The 26,176-nt window shown below is 36.6% G+C and overlaps 1 protein-coding gene across 1 annotated transcript in view; it reads left to right on the forward strand.

Annotated features, from left to right (window-relative positions):
* The window catches only part of RGSL1 (regulator of G protein signaling like 1), a 90,157-nt gene that overhangs the window by 57,099 nt on the left and 6,882 nt on the right, over positions 1-26,176 (forward strand). Inside the window, exons 10-17 of the mRNA XM_032393004.1 lie at positions 1,908-2,013; positions 13,353-13,546; positions 14,840-14,957; positions 15,384-15,492; positions 17,696-17,825; positions 21,353-21,527; positions 25,295-25,433; positions 25,665-25,789. Of these exons, the coding sequence (XP_032248895.1) occupies positions 1,908-2,013; positions 13,353-13,546; positions 14,840-14,957; positions 15,384-15,492; positions 17,696-17,825; positions 21,353-21,527; positions 25,295-25,433; positions 25,665-25,789 (1,096 nt within the window). The remainder of the gene's footprint in view (positions 1-1,907; positions 2,014-13,352; positions 13,547-14,839; positions 14,958-15,383; positions 15,493-17,695; positions 17,826-21,352; positions 21,528-25,294; positions 25,434-25,664; positions 25,790-26,176) is intronic.

Genomic DNA, 26,176 nt, shown 5'->3' on the forward strand with positions numbered 1-26,176 from the left:
TAACTCCTAGTTCAGTAATTCTCACTTTGTTGTGTATAATTTGTCACTAAACCAATTTACTAATTATTAATTTTCTTAATTTCAGTCATTAAAATTTTATTTTCAGAATTTTTTCTTTGTATAATACTTAGTCTATGTTGATATTTTACTCCTTTTAATTCCTTGAACTATATTAATAATAGTAATTTTAAAATCCATATTTGGATTTTCTATATTGATTTCAACTATCAATTTTTTTCCCCTTGGTTTTTGGTCAGGTCCTTTTAAATACCTTGTTATTCCTGCTTTATTTGTGAACATATTTGGCTAAAAAAATTTTCTAGAGATAACTTGAGTCTCTGGGTAATGTTATTTTCCTCTAGAGAGGATTTTATCTAACATCTGACATACACTAAACTAGTAGCATCCAAATAACCTTAATCCATTTAGGGACTGAGTTGGTTCAAAGCTGGCTTTTATTCCTTTTGATGGATGAGCTATTTCTGGTTTCCCTTACTTCTTGGGATCACAACTGAAAGACTGGGATACTTATCAGAGCCCCTTTTCCTTTGCTGGTTTGCAATTTTGCCTTCTTCTACCCTGAGACTCTGTCAAAAGCCTTGTTAAATTTTTCAGTAGCACCTGTCATAATTGATAAGTGTCTTGAGAAGAAAAGCAGTGCCAGGGTTTTTTTTTTGTTCATTTTCTAAAGGCCAATGGTTTTGTCTTCTGACCTATTGTGGTTTTAATACTGCAAATACCTCTAGGGTGTCAGCTTAACTTTCTGGTTTCTAACATCCTCTTTGTTTCTAATTTCTGTTTTTATTTTGTTTTGTTGTAATTTTCTACAAGCTTATATATGAGTTTAAAAATGTGTTATTTTTTTATCCAGCATTTATAAGTATTTGTATCAGGAGGTTTTCAGGTTTCTTTTGTGTGGATTTTCTTTGTATCTAGTCTTCCATAGTCTGGATTTTATTTTTTTCACCTATTCAATTGCATTTATTTAGAACCAGTATATACTTCTATTGCTTTCTATCTTTTTTCTATGCTATCACTGCTAGTATTACCAAACCATACAAAAATTTTCTGTGGGAATATATTCTATTTAATAAACATTTTAAAGCATTGACTACATAACTAGGACATGTTCTAATTTGTGGGGGTGAAATAAGTAATATATCATCCTTGCCCTTAATGAGTTGATAGTCTATATTTTCTTCTACAATACTCACCTCAAAGGGCTTTCCTAAGATACTGAGATCCTTGGAATCTATTATTCTTCAGTAGTAATGTTTTAATATACTTTTTGAAATAATGGTTTTTATATGGCAATAGGGAACCAGACACCCACTCTAAATTGTGTATGGTGTGATAGAATACCTTTTAAGAAGCTTGCAGTGGAAACAGTGTTCTCAGGAAAGAGAATGATTTCAGTTAAAGCAAGAAGATAGAGGAAACACTTAACAAAGAGCTCAAGATTCTGTGACAGTTTGCTGATTACAGAGCAGGAGTTCCAGAAAGCAAGTGAAAGGGCATAGGATGGGATAACAGAGGTGTCAAGGCAGACTGAATGTCTTGTGGAGTATGGTCTAGTCAAAATGGCTGATTAGGGGAAGGATAGATAACATTTGGTGTTAAAATGAAAAGAAATACAATGGACTTGGTCTTAGGAGTCTTCTGAGGAAGGTGGGTTCTTGGCCTAATGGCCAACAGACCTAGAAAACAATCTGGACTGAAGTCAGGGGTAAAGATCATCCCCAAGTCTCTTTTCAGCAGTAATGTCCTGAGATGCTGGCAGTTGTGGGGACTGTGGTTTTTCCACATGTACTCAATGTCTGATAAATATCCTTTTTAATTTGTCCCTTCTTGTTCTCTAAAATGTTCTTTATAATATGGTGTTACCTAAATTTGTGATTTTTCATTAGATTTTGCAGTGGAAATTGTCAGAGAACCAAAGGTGTTTTCACCCTCACATAGGAAAATGTCCTTCCTAAGAAAGACTGGTGCAAGGAAGCCCTCATTAAGACCCAGGTAAGACATAGGATCTAGTTAAAGCAATATTTTTCAGACACAAGCTCTCTTTAATCTCAACATGTTTAATTCTGAATTTATCTTCTTGTATATGGATTTTTTACTTCTTTCCATATATCATACACATATGCAACACACACTTTGTAATTTATTATTTATTTATTTATGTATTTATTTTTAAAATTTTTTATTTTAGTTAGTAAACATACAGGGCAATATTGGTTTCTGGAGCAGAATTCAGTGATTCATCACTTACATACAACACCCAGTGCTCATCATAAGTGCCCTCTTTAATACCCATCATCCATCTGGCCCATCCCCCACCCACCTCCCTCCATCAACCCTCAGTTTTTTCTCTATCATGAAGAGTCTCTTATGGTTTGTTTCTTTTTCTCCTTTTTTCTTTTCCACCTTCCCCTATGTTCATGTCTTCTTTTTAAATTCCATATATGAGTGAGATCATATGGTATTTGACTTTCTCTGACTGACTTATTTCACTTAGCATAATACATTCTAGCTCCGTCCATGTCATTGCAAATGGCAAAATTTCTTCTCCTTCTTTTTTTTTTTTTTTTTTTGATGGCTGAGTAATAATCCACTGTATATGTATATATGCACCACATCTTTATCCATTCATCAGTTGATGGACATTTGGGCTCTCTCCATAGTTTAGCTATTGCTGATAATGCTGCTATAAATATCAGGGTGCATGTACCGGTTTGAATCTGTATTTTTCTATCCTTTGTGTAAATACCTAGTACTACAATTGCTGGATCATAGGGTAGTTCTATTTTTAAGTTTTTGAGGAACCTCCATACTGTTCTCCAGAATGGCTGCACCAGTTTGCATTCCCACCAACGGCACAAGAGGGTTCCCCTTTCTCTGCATCCTCACCAACACCTGTTGTTTCTTGTGTTGTTAATTTTAGCCATTCTGACAGGTGTGAGGTGGTATCTCATCATGGTTTGGATTTGTATTTCCCTGATGATGAGTGATGTTGAGCATCTTTTCATTTGTCTGTTAGCCATTGGATGTCTTCTTTGGAAAAGTGTCTATTCATGTCTTCTGCCCATTTCTTAACTAGATTATTTTTTTGGGGGGTGGGTGTTGAGTTTGGTAAGTTCTTTATAGATTTTGGATACTAACCCTTTATCAGATATGACATTTGCAAATATCTTCTCCCATTCCATAGGCTGACTTTTAGTTTTTTGATTGTTTCCTTTGCTGTCCAGTTTTTTATATTGACAAAGTCCCAATAGTTCATTTTTGGTTTTGTTTCCCTTGCTTCTGGCAACATGTCTACTAAGAAGTTGCTATGGCTGAGATCAAAAAGGTTACTGCCTGTGTTCTCTAGGATTTTGATGGATTCCTGTTTCACATTTAGATCTTTCATCCATTTTGAATTTATCTTTGTGTATGGTATAAGGAAGTGGTCCAGTTTCATTCTTCTGCATGTTGCTGTCCAGTTTTCCCAACACCATTATTGAAGAGACTGTCTTTTTTCCCCATTGGATATTCTTTCCTGCTTTGTTGAATATTAGTTAACCATAGAGTCGAGGGTCCATTTCTGGGCTCTCTATTCTGTTCCATCAATCTATGTGTCTGTTTTTGTGCCAGTACCATACTGTCTTGATGACTACAGCTTTATAATATAGCTTGAAATCTGGAATCATGATGCCCCTAGTTTTGTTTTTCTTTTTCAAAATTGCTTTTGCTATTTGGGGTCTTTTGTGGTTCCATACAAATTTTAGGATTGCTTGTTCTAACTCTGTGAAAAATGTTGGTGGTATTTTGATAAGGATTGCATTAAATGTATAGATTGCTTTGGGTAGTAAAGACATTTTAACAATGTTTGTTCTTCCAATCCATGAGCATGGAATGCTTTTCCATTTCTTTGTGTCCTCTTCAATTTCTTTCATAAGCGATCTATAGTTTTCAGAGTATAGGTCTTTTACCTCTTTAGTTAGGTTTATTCCTAGGTATCTTATTGTTCTTGGTGCAATTGCAAATGGTATCAATTCCTTGATTTCTTTTTTTGCTGCTTCATTACTGATGTACAGAAATGCAACAGATTTCTGCACATTGATTTTATATCCTGCAACTTTGCTGAATTCATGTATTAGTTCTAGCAATTTTTTTGGTGGAGTCTTTTGGGTTTTCTACATAGAGTATGATGTCATCTATAAATAGTGACAGTTTTACTTCTTCCTTACCAATTTGGATGCCTTTTATTTCTTCTTGTTGTCTGATTGCTGAGACTAAGACTTCCAGTACTGTTAAATAGTAATGGTGAGAGTGGACATCCTTGTCTTGTTCCTGACCATAGACGAAAGTCTCTCAGTTTTTCCCCATAGAGAATTATATTAGCTATGGTTCTTTCACATATGGCCTTATGATGTTGCATTATGTTCCCCCATCCCTACTTTCTTGAGGGCTTTAAATGGATGCTGTATTTTGTCAAATGCTTTTTCTGAATCTATTGACAGTATCATATGGTTCTTATCCTTTCTTTTATTAATGTGGTGTATCATATTCATTGATTTGTGAATATTGAACCACCCCTGCAGCCCAGGGATAAATCCCATTTGATCAGGGTGAATAATTATTTTAACATACTGTTGAGTTAGATTTGCTGCTATTTTTGGTGATATTTTTACATCCATGTTCATCAGGGATATTGGCCTGTAATTCTCCTTTTTAGTGGGGTCCTTGTCTGGTTCTGGAATCAAGGTAATGCTGGCTTCATAGAATGAGTTTGGAAGTTTTTCTTACATTTTTATTTTTTTGGGACAGTTTGAGAAGAATAGGTATTAACTCTTCTTTAAATTAATTCCCCAAAATAAACAAACAAACAAATAAATTCCCCTGGGAATCCATCTGTCCCAGGACTTTTGTTTATTAGGAGATTTTTGATTACTGATTCAATTTCTTTGCTGGTTATAGATCTGTTCAAATTTTCTATTTCTTCCTGTTTCTGTTTTGGTAGTTTGTCGATTTCTAGGAATTTGTCCATTTCTTCCAAGTTGCCCAGTTTGTTGGCATATAATTTTTCATAGTATTCTCTTATAATTTTTTATATTTCTGTGGTGTTGGTTGTGATCTCTATTTGGGTCCTTTCTCTCTCTCTCTCTCTTTTTTTTTTTTTTTCAGGTCTGGCTAGGAGTTTATCAATTTTACTAATTCTTTTGAAGAGCCAGGTCTTAGTTTTGTTAATCCATTCTACTAGGTTTTTGTTTGTTTGTTTCTATATTGTTTATTTCTGTTCTAATCATTATTTCCCTTGTTCTGGGTTTTAGGCTTTATTTGTTGTCCCTTTTCTAACTCCTTTAGGTGTAAGGTTAGGATGTGCATTTGAGACTTCTTCCTTCTTGACATAGGCCCGTATTGCAATATACTTCCCTCTTAGGACTGCCTTTGCTGCATCCCAAAGGTTTTGGACTGTTGTGTTTTCATTTTCATTTGCTTCCATGTATTTTTTTTTTATTTCTCCTTTAATGTCTTGGTTAACCCATTCATTCTTTAGTAGGATGTTCTTTAACCTCCATGTATTTGAGGTCTTTCCAAATTTTTTCTTGTGGTTGACTTCAAGTTTCACAGCATTGTGGTCTGAAAATATGCATGGTATGATCTCAGTCTTTTTGTTCTTGTTGAGGGTTGATTTGTGACCCAGTATGTGATCTATTCTGGAAAGTGTTCCATGTGCGCTCAAAAAGAATGTGTATCCTGCTGCTTTAGGATGAAATGTTCTGAATATATTTGTTAAGTCCATCTGATCCAGTGTGTCATTCAAAGCCATTGTTTCCTTGTTGATTTTCTGCATAAATGACCTGTCTATTGTTGTAAGTGGGGTGTTAAAGTCCCCTACTATTATTGTATTATTATCAATGGGTTTCTTTATGTTTATTATTAATTGATTTATATATTTGTGTGCTCCCAATTTGGGATCTTCTAGATGGATCTTCTTGATGGATAGATCCCTTAATTATGATACAATGCCCTTCTTCATCTCTTGTTACAGTCTTTGTTTTAAAATCTAGTTTGTCTGATATAAGTATGGCTATTCTGGCTTTCTTTTGTCATCCATTAGCATCATAGTTGGCTCTCTATCCCCTCACTTTCAATCTGCAGGTGTTTTTAGGTCTAAAATTAGTCTCTTGTAGGCATCATAAAGAGGGATCTTGGTTTTTTATCCATTCTGATATCCTATGTCTTTTTATTGGTGCAGCTAATACATTTACATTCAGAGTGATTATTGAGAGATATGACTTTATTGCCACTGTGTTACCTGTAGATCTGGTGTTTCTAGTGATATTCTCTGGTCCTTACTAGTCTTTATTGCTTTCGCTCTTTTTGTCTCCCCTAAAGAGTCCCCCTTAAAATTCCTTGCAGGGCTGGTTTAGTGGTCACAAACTCCTTTAGTTTTTGTTTGGGAAACTCTTTATCTCTCCTTCTATTCTGAATGACAGCCTTTCTGGATAAAAAATTCTTGACTGCATATTTTTCCCATTCAGCAAGTTAAATATTTCCTGCCACTCTCTTCTGGCCTGCTACATTCCTGTGGACAGATATCTGCAAACCTGATCTGTCTCCCTTACAGGTTTAGGACCTTTCTCCCCCCATCCTGCTTTCAGGATTCTTTCCTTGTCTGTGTATTTTGTGAATTTGACTATGATATGCCTTGACAATGGTCGGCTTTTGTTGAATTTAATGGGCATTTTGGGGTCTGTGTCCTTCCCCAGATTAGGGAATTTTTCAGCTATAATTTGTTTGAATAAACCTTCTGCCCCTTTTTCTCTCTCTTCATCTTCTGGGACTCCTATGATATGAATGTTATTATGTTTTAACAAGTTGCTGAGTTCCCTAAGTCTACCTTCGTTGGTCCATTACCTTTCTTTCCCTCTTCTTTTCAGCTTCATTATTTTCCATAATTTTATCTTCTGTATCACTGAATTGCTTCTCTGCTTCATCCATCCTCATTTTTATGGCCTCCATTTGGGATTACATCTTGGTTATAGTATTTTTAATTTCAGCCTGACTAGATTTTAGTTCTTTTATCTCTGGGATTCTCTAGTGTCTTCTATGCTTTTTTCAAGTCCAGCTAGTATCCTTGTAATTGTTGTTTTAAATTCTAGTTCAGATATCTTATTTATATGTGTATTGATTAAATCCCTGGCTGTGAGTTCTACTTCCTGATCTTTCTTTTGGGGTGAATTTCTCCATCTTGTCATTTTGTTCAGGAAAGAAAAGAAGAAAGAAAAAATAAAAACAAACAAACAAAAAGAATGAAAAAAAACCCCCAAAACAAACAAACAAAACCCCTAGATCCTTGGTGTGTTTTGGTCAGCCTGTTAAAAGAATGTAGATCCCAAAATTAAAAAAAAGAAAATTTTTCAAAAACAAAGGGAAAAAACCCTGAAAATAAACCAAAAAAAGAAAAAAATATATATGTAATATATATAAATAAAATTTTTTAAAAAATAATAAAAAATTAACAAGAGGAATTGAAAAAAATAAGAAAAATGAAAAAGCACTCTATGATCAGTAGACTTGGTGCAAGCAGTTGTTTGTGCTGGTCTTCTGGGTAAAGGGTCTGGGCCCTGATTCTCTGGCTGACTTGTTTCAGTGGAAATGCACCTCCAGGGCACAGGGGGCGGGGTTTGCTGTAAGCAGCTCCAGCTTCCACTAGATGGTGCTGTTTTGCTCCCTGAAAGCTTTCAGCACTTATGGATGGGATGAATATGGCAGCACCCTGCTCTCTAGCCCTGGAGTTGAAAGTTCATGGCCCCCACTCTTCAGTGAGCCCTCACAGAAGAGCAATCAGTCACCTCACTTGTATCCCCAGTTTCCATCTGAACCCTGAATTCACCCTGTCTGTGTCCAAGCTTTTTTATCTCAGTCACATGGCTGAGTTTCAAAACTCCAAATTTTAGGGACTCCTGCAACACAGATCCATGCTGCTCCTCCGGGGGAGGGTCTTGCTGCACTTTTGCCCTTTGCCAGGGAGTCCCAGGAAAGCAGTAACATGACCGTGCATAGCAGGACTGTGTAGTAGTTTGAAGTTTATGGCAAAAAGAGCAAAAGCCAGCACCAAGACCCACAGCTCTCAGCAGGCTTTACCCCCTACTATGCCTGGGAACAGTCAGCAGGTTAGTGCCACCCATTCTTCTTGCAACCCAAGGGATCCTGAGACCATGCTGTGACTCCTCAGATTCTGCCCCACTTTGCCACCTGAGTACCTTTAAGCCAGGCACATCCCTCACAGTAGCAGACTTCTAAAAGTTCAGATTTTGCACTCTGCTCCTTATAATACTTTGTGGTAGACTCCATAAGCAGGCTCCCTCCCTGCCGATGTATCCACAGCTGTATCTCCCACAAGTCAACTCTCTTCACCTCCTACCTTCCAAATAAGGCTGCTTTTCTACTTGTAGACTTGCAGTTTTTGTTCTCTCAAACCTCCAATTGATTTCTTCGGTGTTCACAATGATTTGATAACTATCTAGCTGTGTTCAAGGGACAAGAAAATCTTAGGGTCCCCCTACTACTCTGCCATCTTAACTCCTCCCCACACACACTTTGTATTTTAAACCCATTATTTGTTTCTAAAATTGACACCATGCAATATATATTATACAATAACATTTTTTAACCTAAAAAAACTATCATGGACATCGTTTCATATCAGTATGTAGAGTTCTACCTCCTTTCATGGTATAGATGTAGCATGTTTGTGTTTTGTTTTTTTTTTTAAGATTTTATTTATTTATTTGTCAGAGAAAGAGAGAGAGCACAAGCAGAGGGAGTAGCAGGCAGAGGGAGAAGCAGGCTCCCTGCTGAGCAAGAAGCCTGATGTGGGACTCAATCCTAGGACCCTGGGATCATGACCTGAGCCAAAAGCAAATGCTTAACCGACAGAGCCACCCAGGCATCCCTAGCAAGTTTTTTTATGGACATTTTTATGGACTTTAACAAAAAAGATTTATTTATTTATTTAAGAGAGAGAAAAGATGAGCACGGAGTGGGGGGAGGGGCAGAGGGAGAGGAAGAGAGAGAATCTCCAGCAGACTCCCCACTGAGCAAGGAGCCTGACACAGGGGTGGATCCCATGACCCTGAGATCACGACTTGAGCTGAAATCAAGAGTCAGACACTTAACTGAATGAGTCACCCAGGTGCCCTTTTATGGACTTTTTAATGGACGTTACATTATTTTTAATTTTTCATGGCCATAAACAGTACCACAATAAACATCTTTATACATATATCCCTGCTATTTGTTTTTCTGGATTGTGTACTACTGTAGTAGCCTCCTAAATGGTTCCTTACTTCATGTCTCTCCCCCTTATAATCAGTCCTAGAGTCAATCTCATTAAGGTTTTACTGCCAGGAAAAAACTCTGTGGCCATTTCTTTCAGAGGTGTCCACTCACCTTTCTTTCTACTTACCTTAGCATAAGTGCCACCTCTACATTAAAACTTTTTCAATTATATGTATGCTATGATTTCCTCTTCTCTGAATACTAAATGTCTGAAATACAACACAAACACTTAACATGTACTCCTTTTTACTGCTCTTTATTTTTTAAGTATGTTTTGCATCTTCTCAACTTGACTATGATTTTCTTGTAGGCCATGTCATCCATTCAATAATTCATTTTTTTATTCAGTAATTACCTATTAATTACTAGGTATATGAAAAGTCCTTAAAGAAGATAAAGATATAGTAACACATACAAATTTGGTAGTCAAAGTCACTGGGAGAATATTTTGCACAGAGAAAGCTTTCTGAAGTATGCTTTCAGTTACTGATAACATTCATTGAGAGTGGTAAGTCCTCTGTCTCTTCTAAATACACTAGATAGACCTCCCTTCCCTTCGGGGAACTGAAATTATTCTGAGCATCAATCATTTATTCCTTTTGCTGTTCCAATTTGTACCACTCACCACTCTCCATTATGTCTACAGAAATACTTATTTTCCAATTTAGTTGAGTATAAATATCACAGAAGTCATATAGTTCAGTTTCATATCTTCAGTTAAGACCAAAAGAGAATGGCTCAGGGATACCACAGTTGCAATTCTCTTAAATTTTGTCCCTAGCCCTCATTCAATATAATAAACAGTCATTGATCATATACTGGGTCCCAGACACTAATGTTACAAAAAATGAAATATAGTCCTTGCCTTTAATCTAATACAGAACTAAATAAAATACAAGGCTGACTTTATAATGTTATAATAAAATATTGGCTAATTACTATAAGAGTATAGGAAAGAGAAGGAAATTCTGAGTGAGGACTAGGAAAAGTTAGAGTCAGAAGAGGCCCCAAACTACATGTACAAATTCATGTGCATGTGCAAAGAAATGAGAGTATTTTGGGGGTAGGGCTAAACCTTCCAAGCTAAAGAAATGACACCAACATATAAACTCACAAATATAAAAATACTTAAAAACTTAAAAATAGTCCAGTGGTGTTAAAGCATAGAATGCATGAGGTGAAGGGACATAAAGCATAAGATTAGAAAGCCAGATTGAGACCAAATAATAGAAAGAAGATTTTAAATGAATTATTAAGGAATTTGTATTGCTTAACTGGAAATGAGAATTCCTTGGCATTTGTTGCAACAAGAGTACCAGAAATAACTGTTATATGGATTTTAAAAACATTACCCTGGCAGAAATAGTAATGATATATAAGGAGTCTGAGAATCAGAGATTGAAGACAGAAATAATAGTCAGAAGGTCACTGCAGCTGTTTAGACAAGTGATATTAAAAGTTTTAATTAAACAGTAGGAGTAGAAATGGAAGAGAAGATACAGATTTTAAAATGACTGAAGAGGAAGAATCAGACTTCTGGAATGGTGAAGTAAGAACGTCACAAATTGTCTCCCCATTAAAGCAGTAATAAAACTGGACAAACTTTTCAAAAAAAAATTCAGAACTCTGTAAATTATTTTATCTAAAACATCAGTTTTAAAGAACAACAACAAAAAATTATGAGACATACCCCCCACCTCCCAAGAAGAAACATATAGAAAAGTATGGTTCATACACAGAAGGAAAAAAGCAGTCAATAGAAGCTGTCTCTGAGGTGATTTAGATATCGGACTTACCAAAGTCTTCTAGGCAAATTGCTTCATGAAACAAAGGAAACCATGTTTAAAAAATTAAAGGAAAGTCTTAGGACAATGACTCATCAAATAGAAAATATTAATAAGATAGAAATTGTAAAATAGAACCAAATAAAAATGTGGAGTTGAGAAGTACAATAACTGAAATGAAAAACTCACTAGAGAGAATCAACAGCAGATTTGGCAGAAGAAGCAGTGAACTCGAAAATAGCTCAATAAACATTATCCAGTCTGAAGAAAAAAAAAGAATAAAGAAACATAAACAGAACCTCAGAGACTTGAGAGACTCTAGTAAGCACACCAACATGCAAATAATGGAAATCCCAGAAAGAGAGGAAAGAGAGGGGCAGAAAATTTTTTGAATATATAAAGGTTGAATATTTTCCAAATTTTATTAAAGCCCTAATTAAGACATACAAAAAGCTTCATGAACCCCAAGTAGGAAAAACTCAAAGGATCCACATCTAGACACATCATAGTCAAAATGTTGAAAGACAAAGAGAAAAATCTTAAATGCTACAAGAGAAAATTGACTTATATTCAAGGGAACTACAAAAAGATTAAAGTTTACTTCACATCAGAAATAATGGAGACCAAAGTTGGAATGATATATTCAAACTAAACTCAATGAAAGTAGAAGGAAGTAAATAATAAATATAGTGGAAGTCAACAAAATCTAGACCAAAAAAAAAAAAAAAAAAAAAAAAAAAAAAAGGACAAAAAAGTTTTTTTGAAAAAAAAAAAAAAAAAAAAGATGAACCATTAGCTATACTGGTCAAGGGGGAAAAATGAGATGACACAGATCACCAAAATCTGAACTGAAAGAGGACATAATCACTGACTCTACAGAAATTAATTAGATTTTTGAAGAAATGCAAGGAACAAATTAGACAACTTAGATGAAATTAGTAAGTTTCTAGAAATAACCAAATTTCTGAAACTGACTCAAGAAGCAGAAAATGTGAATAAATCTGTAACAAGAGAAGAAATTAAATTAGTAACTTAAAATAGTCTCACAGAGGAAAGTCTAGATACAGATGGCTTCATTGGAGAAATCTATGCAATAGTTGAAGGACAAATAATACCAATAATAGTCCATGAACTCTTTGAGAAAAGAGAGGAAAAGGAACACTTGCTAAATTATTCTATGAGGTCAAAAAAGTATTATCCTGATCCCAAAGTCAAACAAAGATATCATAAGAAATGAAAGTTACAGACCAATTTCCCTCTCAAATCTAGATATAAAAATCCTCAACAAAATATTAGCAAACCAAATCCAGAAAGATATAGAAAATATTATACAGAATAACCAAATGGGATTTATCCCAGGAATGCACAGTTGCTCTAACATCCAAAAGTCAATTAATACAATATGCCATATTAATAAAATAAGGCGGAAAACTCCACATGATTATCCCAATTGGTGAATGAAAAGCATTTTACAAAATCCATCACCCATTCATGATAAAAATTCTCAATAAAATTAAAATGGAAGTATACCATCTTATTCAAATAGAGGTCATCTATTAAAAAAACTTACAGCTAACATCATAGTTAAAGAAATAAGTATATAAAGGAGGAAGAATAAGTTGGACAACATGTGGATGTGTGTATAGAGGTTTAAATAATAACTATGACAAAGATGAAGTTGAATGGACAGTTGAAATTTTGAAATGGAGGTCGTGAGAACTAGAGATAGGCTATCAATGAAAATCAAAATGAAATGAAACCATTTCCTCATATCAATGAAAACTGAAACCCCAGAGGATGCAGACATTACCCAGGGGAAAAAAAATCATAAAGCAAAAGTAAAGAAGATTGAGGATAAAACATTAGGAGCACCTATATTTAAGAAAATGTGAAAGAATAAGTCAGCAAAAGAAATTTAGAAATATTGATCAATAACAACTGATCACTCATGCTCTGCCTCACTGAAATGAGTGCCAGTTAGAGGTTGCTTTGAATTGACAATGTAAAAAGAGGGTTTCCTTGGGAAAAAAAAGACATTATCTCCTTTAAAATACCTCTCCTCCTCTTGTTTTGGGGTTGTCAAATGATTGGACCACGCTTAGGGTAGATATATAAAAGTTTACATTTATCTCCAAGGAAATAGGCATAGTAACCAATTTATTCACTCCACTTTTCACACATGGCTAAAGTCTGGGGTCACCATCCTTTTCTCTTCACCAATGATGCTTTCTTGTTTTCCAGAAACTTAACAGAAGTCCTCCTAAATACACACCACTTGGAGTTCTTCAGAGAGTTCCTCAAAGAACGGAAGGCTGAAAGCCCCTTGCAATTCCTGGTAGCCATACATAAGATCAGTATTGAGACAAACGAAAAAATGTACAAGTCTCTCTTTGAAAATATAATCAAGACTTTCTTCCATGGCAAAGCCTCTGCTGGTATGCATCCTCTTCCCCTGCTCCCTTCTCCCTTTAGTATCTTAGGAGAAGAGTTTGGCAGAGAACCTGCCTCATGTGAGCCCCCTGAAAGAGCAGAACAGAGCAGTGGCCACATGGGCAGTACTGAGACAAAGATTAAGAGGGACAATAAAAGGAGAGAGCAACAATAATAAATCTAAAGTAAATACTACTATGATAAGTCAAGCACAAGACACTTGTACTTAAATGTGAAATATATCCTCTCATTTAACTCTATTCAGCACTGAAAATAGAATTTTATTTCATCTCTATAAGATAGAAATGAATACCTCCATTTTACTAATGAGGACGATGAAACACAGAAATCTCGAATTCAAACTCAAGTTATTTGACCCTTAAATCAACTAGACAGTAATTTAGATACAAAAGCAAGAGTTAGCTGTATATAAAGTTGGAGTATTCACCTATTATGGGTTATAGAGAGAGTTGTCCTGGGAAGAACTGTCTCCCTGAAAATCTTTGTTTAATAAATTTTGTTTACTTGCCTGTGGAGGGAGGGCAATCTGACCCACGTAAATTCATCTTGGCCAGAAACAGAAGTTGCAAGTAAAGTGTTGACCTCTTATTCTAGAGGGAAAAAAGGGAGGTGAGCATAATCCCATCCTCGAAGTAAACAAATCTATAGCGAAGCAATGAAGATAAAGTCTTTTATTTTGGCACAAATGAACAAATGGGTGTGTGTGTGTGTGTGTATTTACTTGTGATAACCAAGATAAGGCTATAAATTTTATGAAAGTAAAAAAAGAGGTAAAACTGGCAAATGTTTACTTGTAAGAAATATTTACTTGTTGATTCTCAGGAATAAGACAAAGAAGAGTTTGCAGATCTTGTCCTTGATAAGTTTTCAAGTCTTATTAATGAACACAATAGTCTCTGAACACCTGGAGCATATTGCCCTCATGATACTTATTTGTAATCTTGGATTCCCTCCCCATCTGCCCCAGCAGTTTAACTTTAATCCTTTACTCTTCTGCTCTCTTCCTAAACCAAACACTTTAAGCTAGCTGCAGAAATGAGTCTTTTAAATATTTCCTTCCCCTTAAGCACTCATTTTTGAAATTTGAATGGAAGTAAACCAGGACTGTATTTGCTCTACAATTATGCTTTTGAGATTTTCAAACAAATTTTGGAGAGCTCAGAGTCTAACCAGATTAAGGATAAGGGACTGAGTCTCCAAGATGAAAAACACACCTGCTACCTCAGAAAAAGTAGACAAGGAGATGATGACTTTTTTCTCTCTCTTGCATTTTTTAGAAGAGATACTGCAGTGTGATGCCCCTATTATCAAAGAAATCTCTCAAATGCGTCATGTCAGCACAACCACACTGTTAATGCTACAGAGCTTTGTCATGAAATCTCTGGAAGAAAAGTGGTAAGTATTGCTCAGTGAAGGCGATAATTCTTTCTGGAGCTGCTCATTGGCTTCTGAAAGCCATAGTACTCAAGGAGTCTCAAATTTATTCTTATAGTTCACTTCCAGAGCTTCCCTACAAGAGAAAAATCAAATTTATCTTGAATCCTCTACCTACCTACCTGTGCACATGTGTGTGCATGCATGTGTGTGTGCGTGCGTGCATGCACATACACACTTCAGTTCATTTACCTGAACAGTGGAACAATACAGTATTGATAGGCTGACATTAGCAAAGGATTGAAATGGTAAGAAGAGTATTTGTGAGCGTCTTACCATTCCCCAGTTCCCACATGGCCTTCCTCCAAAAGCTGAGATAGGTTTGCCTTGTTACCTTTTATGTACCAGGTGTTTGCCTTCTTGATGTTCTTGGTCTCCTTCTGGCAGGTTTAAAGATTACCAAGAGCTGTTCCCACCTTATCCTCAGGAAGGGCATATTGAAGTACAAACTGCTAAGAAGCCCTCAAAAACCGCAGCTCACCTACAGGAATCCCAGGTCAGTGAGGAAGACAGTGAAGATAAGACACTGGGGACAAGGAAAGCACTGCTTGGGCATTGTCAACCATGCAAAGAGTTTCCCTGTTAGTTTATTTATTCACCCAAACAACTACTCTTTGGTTATGTTTCTTAATTCATGTTTTACAAAGGAGGACCCTGAGGCTCAGCGAAATTGTTACAGTGGGAATTTAAGGAAAAATCCTTGCCTTCACTCTGTTACTAGAACCAATTGTGTGATAGACACAGCGGTCAGATACATGGAGATCGAAATGTCAGGTTTTTTTACCGCTAAAAACTAGTTTGAAGGGCGCCTGGGTGGCTCAGTTGGTTAAGCGACTGCCTTCGGCTCAGGTCATGATCCTGGAGTCCCTGGATCGAATCCCACATCGGGCTCCCTGCTCGGCAGGGAGTCTGCTTCTCCCTCTGACCCTCCCCCGTCTCATGTGCTCTCTCTCATTCTCTCTCTCTCAAATAAATAAATAAAATCTTTAAAAAAAAAACTAGTTTGAAGCACATGGGTTGGCCATAAAGCCAGATGGGTTTAATAATCCTCTCTGCAGCCAAATTAAACTCAGTCACATGTGCAGCCGCTGGTGTAACGGAACAACTTAGGCCTCCTGGGTGAACCCCTTATTGAATGACAAAGGGCAGGCCTAAGCACAGGAATCCTGCAAACAGAGAATGCAGAGGGTTGAGAGCAGAACATGTCCATTTTCTTCTTCCAAACTCATCAGTTATTTAGCTCATTCTTTCTCCATGCCAGCAGTAAAAAAAAAAAAAAAAAAGGAGGGGGGGAAGAGACAGGATTTTTTTCCAGTTTACACAAAAGCATTTTAAATGACAGTATACAATTTTCCAAAATATAGTTTTGTAAGAAAATGGCAATAATTAAATATCGTCTTTACAAAGAAGTTTCATCAGTAAATTCCAGTGCACTTCAGACGCCTGTCCAGTAAGACACATGCTCCCCCCAGACAGGAATGTTACTCAGGAAAGTCTCTTCATATGATTTGAGAAAAAAAAATACATGTTCCTTTTAAATAATCACTTGCCCGATGTGTTGTAGAGTTGGTTAGTATCAGAAAAATTTGAGCCCAGCTCTGACTCCAAAAATCATGCTAAGATATTTCTGAAAACAGAAATGGACTATGCCCATATGAAAATGTCTACTCCTTGCTTTCTCTTCTTTTTTCCCTCCATGCATGAGTCAGCTCTATGTCAGGGTACCGTGAATGCTGATGTAGGACATTAAAAAGAATATTGCACCCAGAACGACTTTGTTTTAATTTCACATCTTCCAGTTGCTCTTAGATAAGAAAAGATAAAAATAAACTGTCTCGTACTTGTGCCTACTTTGTACCGAGCACTACATTGGAGTTTACATATATAATCGCTAATCCTCACGCAACCCTGAAGGCTATTGTTTCTCTCTTACGCATGGAGACACTGAGACACAGATTAAGTACATTGGCCCAAATTACACAATTAGAGAAAATCTAGGCTCCAGACTCCCAAGTTTCTTATCCCAAATCCAGTGATTTTTGTATTTCACTACTGGCCCTCTAAAGCCATGCTTACATTGAAGATCCCTCTTTGTAGAATGAAACAACTAGTTGATCAATAAGATTCTTTCTGACTCCGAATATCGATTTGTCCAAGGGGTAAATGAATTACAGAATGGTCACTGGGTATTAAGAAACAGACAAGGAACTTATAAAACGCATTTGTGTGTGTGTGGTGTGTATGTGCATGTAATTATACTTTCTCTTTTTAATGATTAGAAATGATTTTATTCATTTCCTTATTTCTTCAACATTTCAAATTTGCCTGAGCCATTATTCCCTTCTTGTGAGTTATGCTTATCTCCGACCCCTGTTTCTTCCTATTTTTAGCACTCACCCTCTCTCTCCTAATCATGGCATCTCAAATCTTACTGCTGAAAGACTGTAGTCGAAGGAGCATTGCCAATGGCCCCGTGCCTGGGTAAAGCCAGAATCTTCTGCCCACTAGGCACTTAATTTGGAGAAGGTTTGCAATTCTCTGTTTTTCCTCACCTTTAAATTGGAGCTAAAGATTATTCCTCATAAAGGAGGTGTTGTGAGGATTAAATATAATAAATGTCAAGTTTCTGGCACATAGTAGACTTCCAGGGAACAGCAGCTATACTAATGAATGTGGCATACCCGTCTCTCTTTTCCCAGGGAAGAGGCTGGATGAAAATGATTAGCTTTATTAAGAGCTTTTGCAAGTACCGCAGATTTGTGTCTGATCCCAGGAAGCGCCAGGAATTTGAAGAATATCTTCACCTAGAACTACAAAATAACAAGGAAAGTAAGTTAGTTCTCTATTTACTGTCTTTCCTGTTGACATTTCAGATACAGGGGTTAGCCCAGGTAAGAAGCTGCAGAGCTGTTGCTTTGCGTCATGCCTGTGTTAACCTGGGGTCTAGCAAGAGCTCTAGGTCCTGGGTGCAAAGCCAAGCTCAGGCCTGCTTAGAGAGAATGTGAGTCCAGGGGCTTCTGCTGACAGAGTCAGCAAGAGTGAAAAATGATTAGTCTAAAGTGCAGCAAGATCTTACATTTCACTAAACTATTGTCCATAGTATAGATTTATTCAACTACTTCATTTGTTAGTTCATTCATTCATTCAACACACTTTTTGAGAATCTACAACATGGCAGGAACTTTGCCAGGTGCTGGGGATACAGTAGTAAACATGCAGTATAGGATAGGTCTTCATGGCACTTACATTTTGAGGGCAAGACAGAAAGTAAGAGCCACAGATTTCGGAGCCAAATATCCTGGGTTTGAATATGCCATTTTTTAACTGAAGGACCTTGTGAAAGTGATTCTGTGCCTCAGTTTTTTCATCTGCAGAGTGGTAATAATAATGGTGCTTATCCCATAGATTATTGTGAGGATTGAGTGAGTTAATACATACAAAGTATCTTTACCCATTACTATAAAAGGGTTAGCCAGTGTTATTGCTATTATTATGTGGTGAGTAATCCCAATGATAATCGTAGGGAGACCCTAGTTAGTCAAGGAGGAGGATCAGGGAAGACTTCTAGAAAATGACAAATTTGTCCTCTGGAATGAGCAAGTTAGACAGGCAAAATAGGTGGGGAGCAATTTCTAGGTCTGCATAGAATCCTAAAATAAGAAAGAGCATGGCACATTGCAGGAATGGCAATCAGGCCAGTTGGACTGGAGATTAATGATTATGATTAATTAAGTAAGATTAATGAAATGACAAAAGTGCCTGAGATAATACTAGGGGAATTGATAATGACAAATCTCATCTCTTATTTTTTTGAGTTTTTTTAATTTAAATTCAATTAATTAACATAGTGTATTATTAGTTTCAGAGGTAGAATTTAGTGATTCATCAGTTGCATATAACACCCAGTGCTCATAATGTCAAGTGCCCTCCTCAATGCCCATCACCTTCATCTCTCTTGATGACTTTTGAGTTGTTTCAATTGTCAGTATAACAAATAATGCTGCAAAACATACATATTTTGCAATCGTGTATTTCTATGAGATTAATTCCCTAAAATGGGAGAAATGGGTAAATGGTTAAAAATAGTTAAAATTCAGGGGCACCTGGGTGGCTCAGTTGTTAAGCGTCTGCCTTTGGCTCAGGTCATGATCTCAGGGTCCTGGGATCGAGCCCCGTATTGGGCTCTCTGCTCAGCGGGAAGCCTGCTTCTCCCTCTCCCACTCCCCCTGCTTGTGTTCCCTCTCTAGCTGTCTCTCTCTCTGTCAAATAAATAAACAAAATCTTAAAAAAAAATAGTTAAAATTCAGCGCTTTAAAAACATTACACTAATTAAACTCTTACCAACAGTATAAGTAAGTGCCACATTGTCACCAACCTGGGGTATTAAGCACTTCTTAAAAACTGACAGTCTGGTAAATGAAAACTAATGTGCCATTCTTATGTATATTTCTTTAGTAATTGAGTACCTTTATTTGTTGGTCATTCGTATTCCTTTCTGAATTATTTATGTCCTTTGTCTATTTTTCTTTTGAAATTTTAATTTTAATATTATGATATTTTCTAATTTGCAAAAGTTTTTGTATATATGTTTTAGGAACTGCTTCACAAACATTTAGGATTTTTGAATAGTTCTAGCTCTTTTGTTTCTTCTTTTAAATAAAATTAGTTCAAACCCTTATGCCCCAGAATGGTAGAAAGTCTAATTTCACCCTACTTCAACTTCCCACATCCTTAGCTTTGTATGAGACAGCCCAAGAAGAGTGCTTCTGTAGCTCAGTGGGAGATCTACCTGCCAGTGGTCTGTTTTCTTTCACTATCATTTAGACTTTTCTGGGATTGTTATGTCCTTCAATCAATTGACCCATTTATCATTACAAAAAAATACTTTATCGTTGGCAATATTTTTTCTCTGAAATCTACCTTGTAGATTAAGATAATCACTCCAGCTTTCTTTTTATTAGTGTTAACACGCATGTATTATCTTTTTCATTTCCTCTACTTATAACCTATTTCTGCCCTTCATTTAAAGTGTTCTTATAGCTAGCATAGAATTGGGTCTTGCTTTTAAAAAAATAAAACAAGCTGACAATCTTAACCCAGTTGAGAGTCAACTGTTAAATATTCATGACATTTTGTGAACCATCAATAGCTGAAATCAACTATGGTGGAAGTATTTATTATAGAAATCAGCAAATACCACAATCAGGTCTCCCCCACCCCTACCAGAGCTGGTTTGCAAGTATATCACTGCTCCCAGATTTCTTGAGTGGATTTAGCACACTTTTTTCCTAAAATCCCTGATCATCATACCAACTTCCACTACTATTCAAACTTTTTTTTTCCCCTTCGAACTCAAGTCTAAGAGATAAAGAGAGATTGTAAGATAAGAAGGAGGAGGCTTTGCTTTATTTGATGCTGTAACCCTAGGACCTAGCACAGGGTCTGGAACATAAGAGGTGCTAGCTATTTATTCAATGTTGTAGTACCCTCCCATTTTATATATAACACTTCTCCAAAAGGAATCCCACTTACACCAATAGGAAGCACCATACGCACATCAATGATTCCTGAACAGATATCCAGAATAATGGTTTTTATAGGAAGAATAGTAAATTCTAGAGCTGGATTAGACAATTTTCTTAAACCCAGCCAGGCAATTAACCAGGGTTTACTTGCCAGATACAGCCTAAAACTGTTGTCTTCACAGCCCTAAATTCCTATGAATGGATTTCTTTGTATATATCCTAGTCAAGAAACTTTCTAAAATAAGTGTCTTGTTTTTCTGAAACACAATCCAAACCTTCTTGAATCTTCTATCTTCTTCTTTACTCATTTGTCTGTTTTCTACTCTACCGCCCTACTCTCTGTTTCAATAAACTTCTTTACTCTTGATGTTTTGACTTTTTTGTTGTGCTGCTTTCCCAGTTTCCTTCTAAATTACTTCCCTGATAAACCTAGAATAAGCATCATCAGAACCACAAACTCCATTTTGAAGGTCACATCTGCATATTCAGTTTCTGCAGAAATGTTAGGGATTAGCATACCTACAGTGCAATTATATTTCTATGAGACATGCACCAGGAAAACACCTTTCGGTACTCGGTTGATTTGTGTGTGTGTGTGTGTGTGTGTGTGTGTGTGTTTGTGGTCATACCATCTGAGCAGATGGCTTTTTCAGCAGTCCTTCAAGTCAAAGTAAAACGTTGAGCCCAAGGGTAGGAAATCACTATTTGGATAGGCCCAAAGATGGGTCCACAGTTTCCTTTCTTCATTTTAGTTATGCCCAAGTCAAAGGCTTCAAGTTTAAGAGTGACTTCATCAAACTAGATTTTAATTCCTTCCTCTTTCTCTCTCAGATTTCTCCACATCACCAAATATATCAGGACGCCCAACCGCATATGCCACAAACGTCCGGAATGCAGACCTTGAGAATGGTGATATAACACTTATGAAGCGCCGTATATTTGGCCACAGAATTATCATTGTCAACTTTGCAATCAATGATTTGTATTTTTTTTCTGAAATGGAGAAGTAAGTTTCCCATCTCTCCCTATCATGACTTTCCCTGATTAGTACCATCCAGCAAAGTCTTGAGTGGCCTATAAGTGATTTCAGCCCTGCCAGGCAGCAATCTCCAACTGAAAATCTCACTGAATTCTGTCTGTCACTGTATCAATTTCTGCCATTCTTCCCTTTAGGTCCTAGAAGCTCTTCAGTATTCTGGAGTTGCCAATATTGAAATGATTGAAATATTGAAATATATTTATACCCAGGAAGTGGAGCACTTTTTTTTTAATTATTTGTTAATATGATAGAAGTCCTCTTATGGAGCACCATAGGGCCAATAGTTCCTTAGTTAGAACAAAGAATTATAATAATAAATATTGTGTGTGTATGCATGACATTAAACGGATATATAGGAATAAAATCTATATATATTTATTTATTCTTTGCTTTATTCATGCATCTTATGAAAAAAGCAAGTAGTAGGGAAAAAATGGAGGTCATTCCATTACAGCTTTGGTGAAATATATAGAGCAAAACATCTTTCTGGTCTGGGTCAGATTATTCTTACCTGTTGTTTAGTGCGGTTTCTACTTAGAAATATTTCTTTGGGTGGGGGGGGGCGGACAGAAGGAGAGAGAGAGAGAGAAGCCTGAGCAGGCTCCATGCCCAGCATAGAGCCCAACACGGGGCTCAGTCTCACGACCCTGAGATCATGACTGAGCCAAAATCAAGAGTCAGGTGCTTAAGTGACTGAACCACCCAGGCACCTCTCTACTCAGAAATATTCTTAATCACGTGTGTCTCATGTGTAAAGCTCTCTGATTTGTGAGCCCAGGGCCTGAACTTACAAAACAGTCATACTGGGGTATAGGAGTTAGTCAATGGTTCTCAACACTGGTACACATCAGGGTCACTGGGGGCTTGTGAATACTGCCAACGCCAAGGTCCCAGAGATTTGGATTTCACTGTTCCAGTGTAGAGCCTGGGAACTGGTACTTTAATAAGCTGCTCGTGTGATTCTGATGTGCAGCACAGTTGGGAACACGAGTCTAGCACATCTGAAAGAGAGAATTGACTTAAAATTTTCTTGAACATTTGCAGATAGAAACAAGTGACTCTAAGAGAAATAAGAGTCTCTACTTCTTTCTCTGTCCTCATCAGTGGGAACATCTTTGCCATTATCAGGAAGGGCATGTTCCTGAAATACTGACTTGAAATTTGGAATACATTTCCCCCATAGAAATGGTGTACTATGTTAGGTATCTTATGTACTGAAGTAGAATGGCTTATGAGTCTATGTTTTAGAATGTGGTGGGCTTTCTTTCTTTTTCTTTTTTTTTTTTTTTTTTGAGAACTGTTAAAAGTTCTAAACTAATTTAAAAATAAAGATAGAGATGCATAAATGATATTTAAGTTGATATAATTTGGAAGTCTCCTGTACATACATACAGGTTATTCAATCCTCTATATTACTTCACTCATTGTGTATCATTATTATTACTGTTTTTGCTTGCCTTTGGTTGATTAGCTTTTTAAAATTTTAATTCCAGTATAGTTGACATACAGTGTTATATTAGTTTCATGTGTAGAATATATTGATTAAACAATTCTATACATTATTCAGTATTCATCATGATAAGTATATTCTTATGACCTATTTCACCTATCCCCCCACCCACCTCCCCTCTGGTAACCATCAGTTTGTTCTCTATAGTTAAGAATCTGTTTCTTGGTTTGTCTCTTTTTTTTCTTTGTTTTGTTTCTTAAATTCCAAATATGAGTGAAATCATATGGTATTTGTCTTTCTCTGACTGACATTTCACTTAGCATTATATCCTCTATCTCCATCCATGTGGTTGAAAATGGCAAGATTTCATTCTTTTTATGACTAATATTCTATTGTATAAATATACTACATTTTCTTTATTCATTAATCTGTCAATGGACACATGAACTGCTTCCATAATTTGGCCATTATAAATAATGCTACAATAAACATAGGGGTGCATGTATCTCTTTGAATTAGTGTTTTCATATTCTTTGGGTAATACCCAGCAGTGGGATTATATGGTAAATCTATTTTTAATTTTGTGAGGAACATTCATACTTAAAGAGATATTACTATGTTAAATCATACTGATGTACTTTCACTCACCTGACAAACTTTTGATGTAAAGTCAAAGCCATTCCTCTAACTGGAGATCCACATATTTTTCTTGCATAAACTATATCCAAAATGCTATCTGCTAATTCTAAAATTTCTCTTTTTAAAGTGGAGTGAGAATTTAAAGGCAATTTAATCCTTCTGGATTTTTATATTTGTTTTTTCAAAGTTTTAAATTGCTTTGTCATACCTAACTCAATAGCAACTTTTTAAAAAGCAACTTGCCTTTACTGGAACATCCCAATACATTCAAATTTATTTTCACAGAAACAACAAATACCTTTTCCTTTTATGTTCATATTTTATCAATTTTCATAAATTACAAATTACAGTAACAAGTACAACAGACAAAAATATTTGAGAAGAAACATGACTAATTCTCAGTATATATCTGCCTCAACTCACTGGGAACATGTGAGAGTATATTACAGAAGGAACAACCAGTGTGTATATAGTGAGCATGTCGTAGGCATCAGTCAGTGTGTTTTCAGAAGAGCACCTGGTCATTCAGCACACTAGTTAGGGGAATTTGGTTAAGAGGTCTCCACTGCACCCCAGTGAAGCATTTAGCTCAGTTTCACAAATGCTTACTGATTGCTTGGGCACTGGATTTGACATTGGAGATACAAAAGACATGCTCTCTATTCTCTAAGATCCTGCAAACCAATCTGGATGGCAGACAAAACACAAGTGAGAGTTAAGAAGTAGGATGATAGATGCAATAAGTGCATTTAGACAACTAAAAACAAAAGCAGGACTTTGTTTACCATGTTCACTGCTGAATCCCTGCTCTTGGAACTGCACCTGGCACAGAGTAAACCCTTTTAAATGTCCACTGATGGAATAAATAAGTGGATATGCAAAACAAGCTTATAATGGGAAAATCTTGGTATTCTACTCTTAGGAAAAGTTTAAATGGTTAAGATTTAAAGAGGCCTGAGAGAAATAAACTGTGTACTTAAATCAAGATAAGGTATAACTGACAGGTATCTGATGGTTAGTAAAAGAATATGTTGCTAGGAGACAGAAGGTAATTGCCAGAGGCTGGGATATGGGAAGAATAGAGAGTTATTGTTTAATGGCATAGAGTTTCAGCTGGGGAAGATGAAAAAAGTTCTGGAGATGGATTGTGTTGATGGTTGCACAACAAAGTCAATGTACTTAATGCCACTGACTGTACATTTAAAAATGGTTAAACTGGTAAATTTTATATTGCATATATTTTACTGTAATAAAAAAATTAAGTAATATGCAGCTTCAAAGAGTGGTTGTAATTGTGAGAGCATCAGCACAGGAGAGGAAAGAAAGAGCAAGATAACCCTTAGCCCTTAAAGTCTTCAGAGGCAAAACTGGTACAGAGGTAAGGATGGAGGCAGGATGAGATGCATAAGGGAGTTTATGGTAAAGAAATACACTTGAAGAAGTACTTAGCATATCACCTGACATGTGGTAGGTGCTCAATTTGTATTTGCCTATGGAGGCATTATGATTGAATGAATTAAATTGCAACCTGACCCAGGATTGGCCCTGTCATTTTTAGGTCAGAAATGGGTCTGGGCTGGCTGCCCTATTTAGCTGCTGCTTTTATCTTTTCCTCGCTGATTTCCTACTTACTGCTTCTTTTTAGATTTAATGATTTGGTGAGTTCAGCTCAGGTGCTGCAAGCCAACCGGGCATACAACGAGAATGATGTGGTCCTAATGAGGTCCAAAATTAACATCATCCTAAAGCTCTACCTGCATTCTGAAATCCCTCCAAGGCTGAGGGTAAAGGGGATTCCCACTCCTCTCTGGGCTTTTGCCAAGAAGCATTTCTCCCACAAGAACTCTGAAAGCACCTCCTAAGTCTTGGGTCAACCAGATGTCCTTTATCTAGCAGTTGCATGAAAAGCTGCTGCCTTCTGGGGAGGGGGTGGTCTTATAAGTCCTGGGGGTCAAGAGAGGTTTTCTGCCTTCCCTGGAGCATCTGCCAGTAACAGGCTCCCATTCTATGGGTAGGTGAACATCTCTGAATCCCAGAAGGATGCCATCCTTGCTGCCATTGCAGAGGGCCACCTAGATCGGAACATCTTCCACGGGACTATCATGTCTCTCTTCCCTGTCATTATGTACTTCTGGAAAAGGTAACTATTTCCCCTTGCCCAAGGACCATGAGGGCAGGAAAACACATTTGACTTTCTAGAGAGTCTTCTGTCTTCTTCTAGCCCTCTGCTTCACAGTTCCCAGTCTGTTGGGAACTACAATGGTGTATTCTTATCCTACTTGATACACTCCATCCCTCACACTCCCACGCTGAAACTGAATCAGAGGATGGAAGGCCAATTAAGACTGAGGATCAGAGTGCCAGACCCCCACCTCCCCTGTGCTTGTTTGGAAAAAGGATGTTAATTTTCTTTTTCTTTTTTTCCTTTTTTTTTTTTAAGATGTTAGTTTTCTTAGGCATAGGTTCCTCACTTAAGAATGAGTATGGACCATAGCTACCTGGGAAGAAATTCTGTCAAGGTTAACAC

The sequence above is a fragment of the Phoca vitulina genome, unplaced genomic scaffold (assembly GCF_004348235.1).
Source record: "Phoca vitulina isolate PV1807 unplaced genomic scaffold, GSC_HSeal_1.0 scaffold71, whole genome shotgun sequence".
NCBI lineage: Eukaryota > Metazoa > Chordata > Mammalia > Carnivora > Phocidae > Phoca > Phoca vitulina.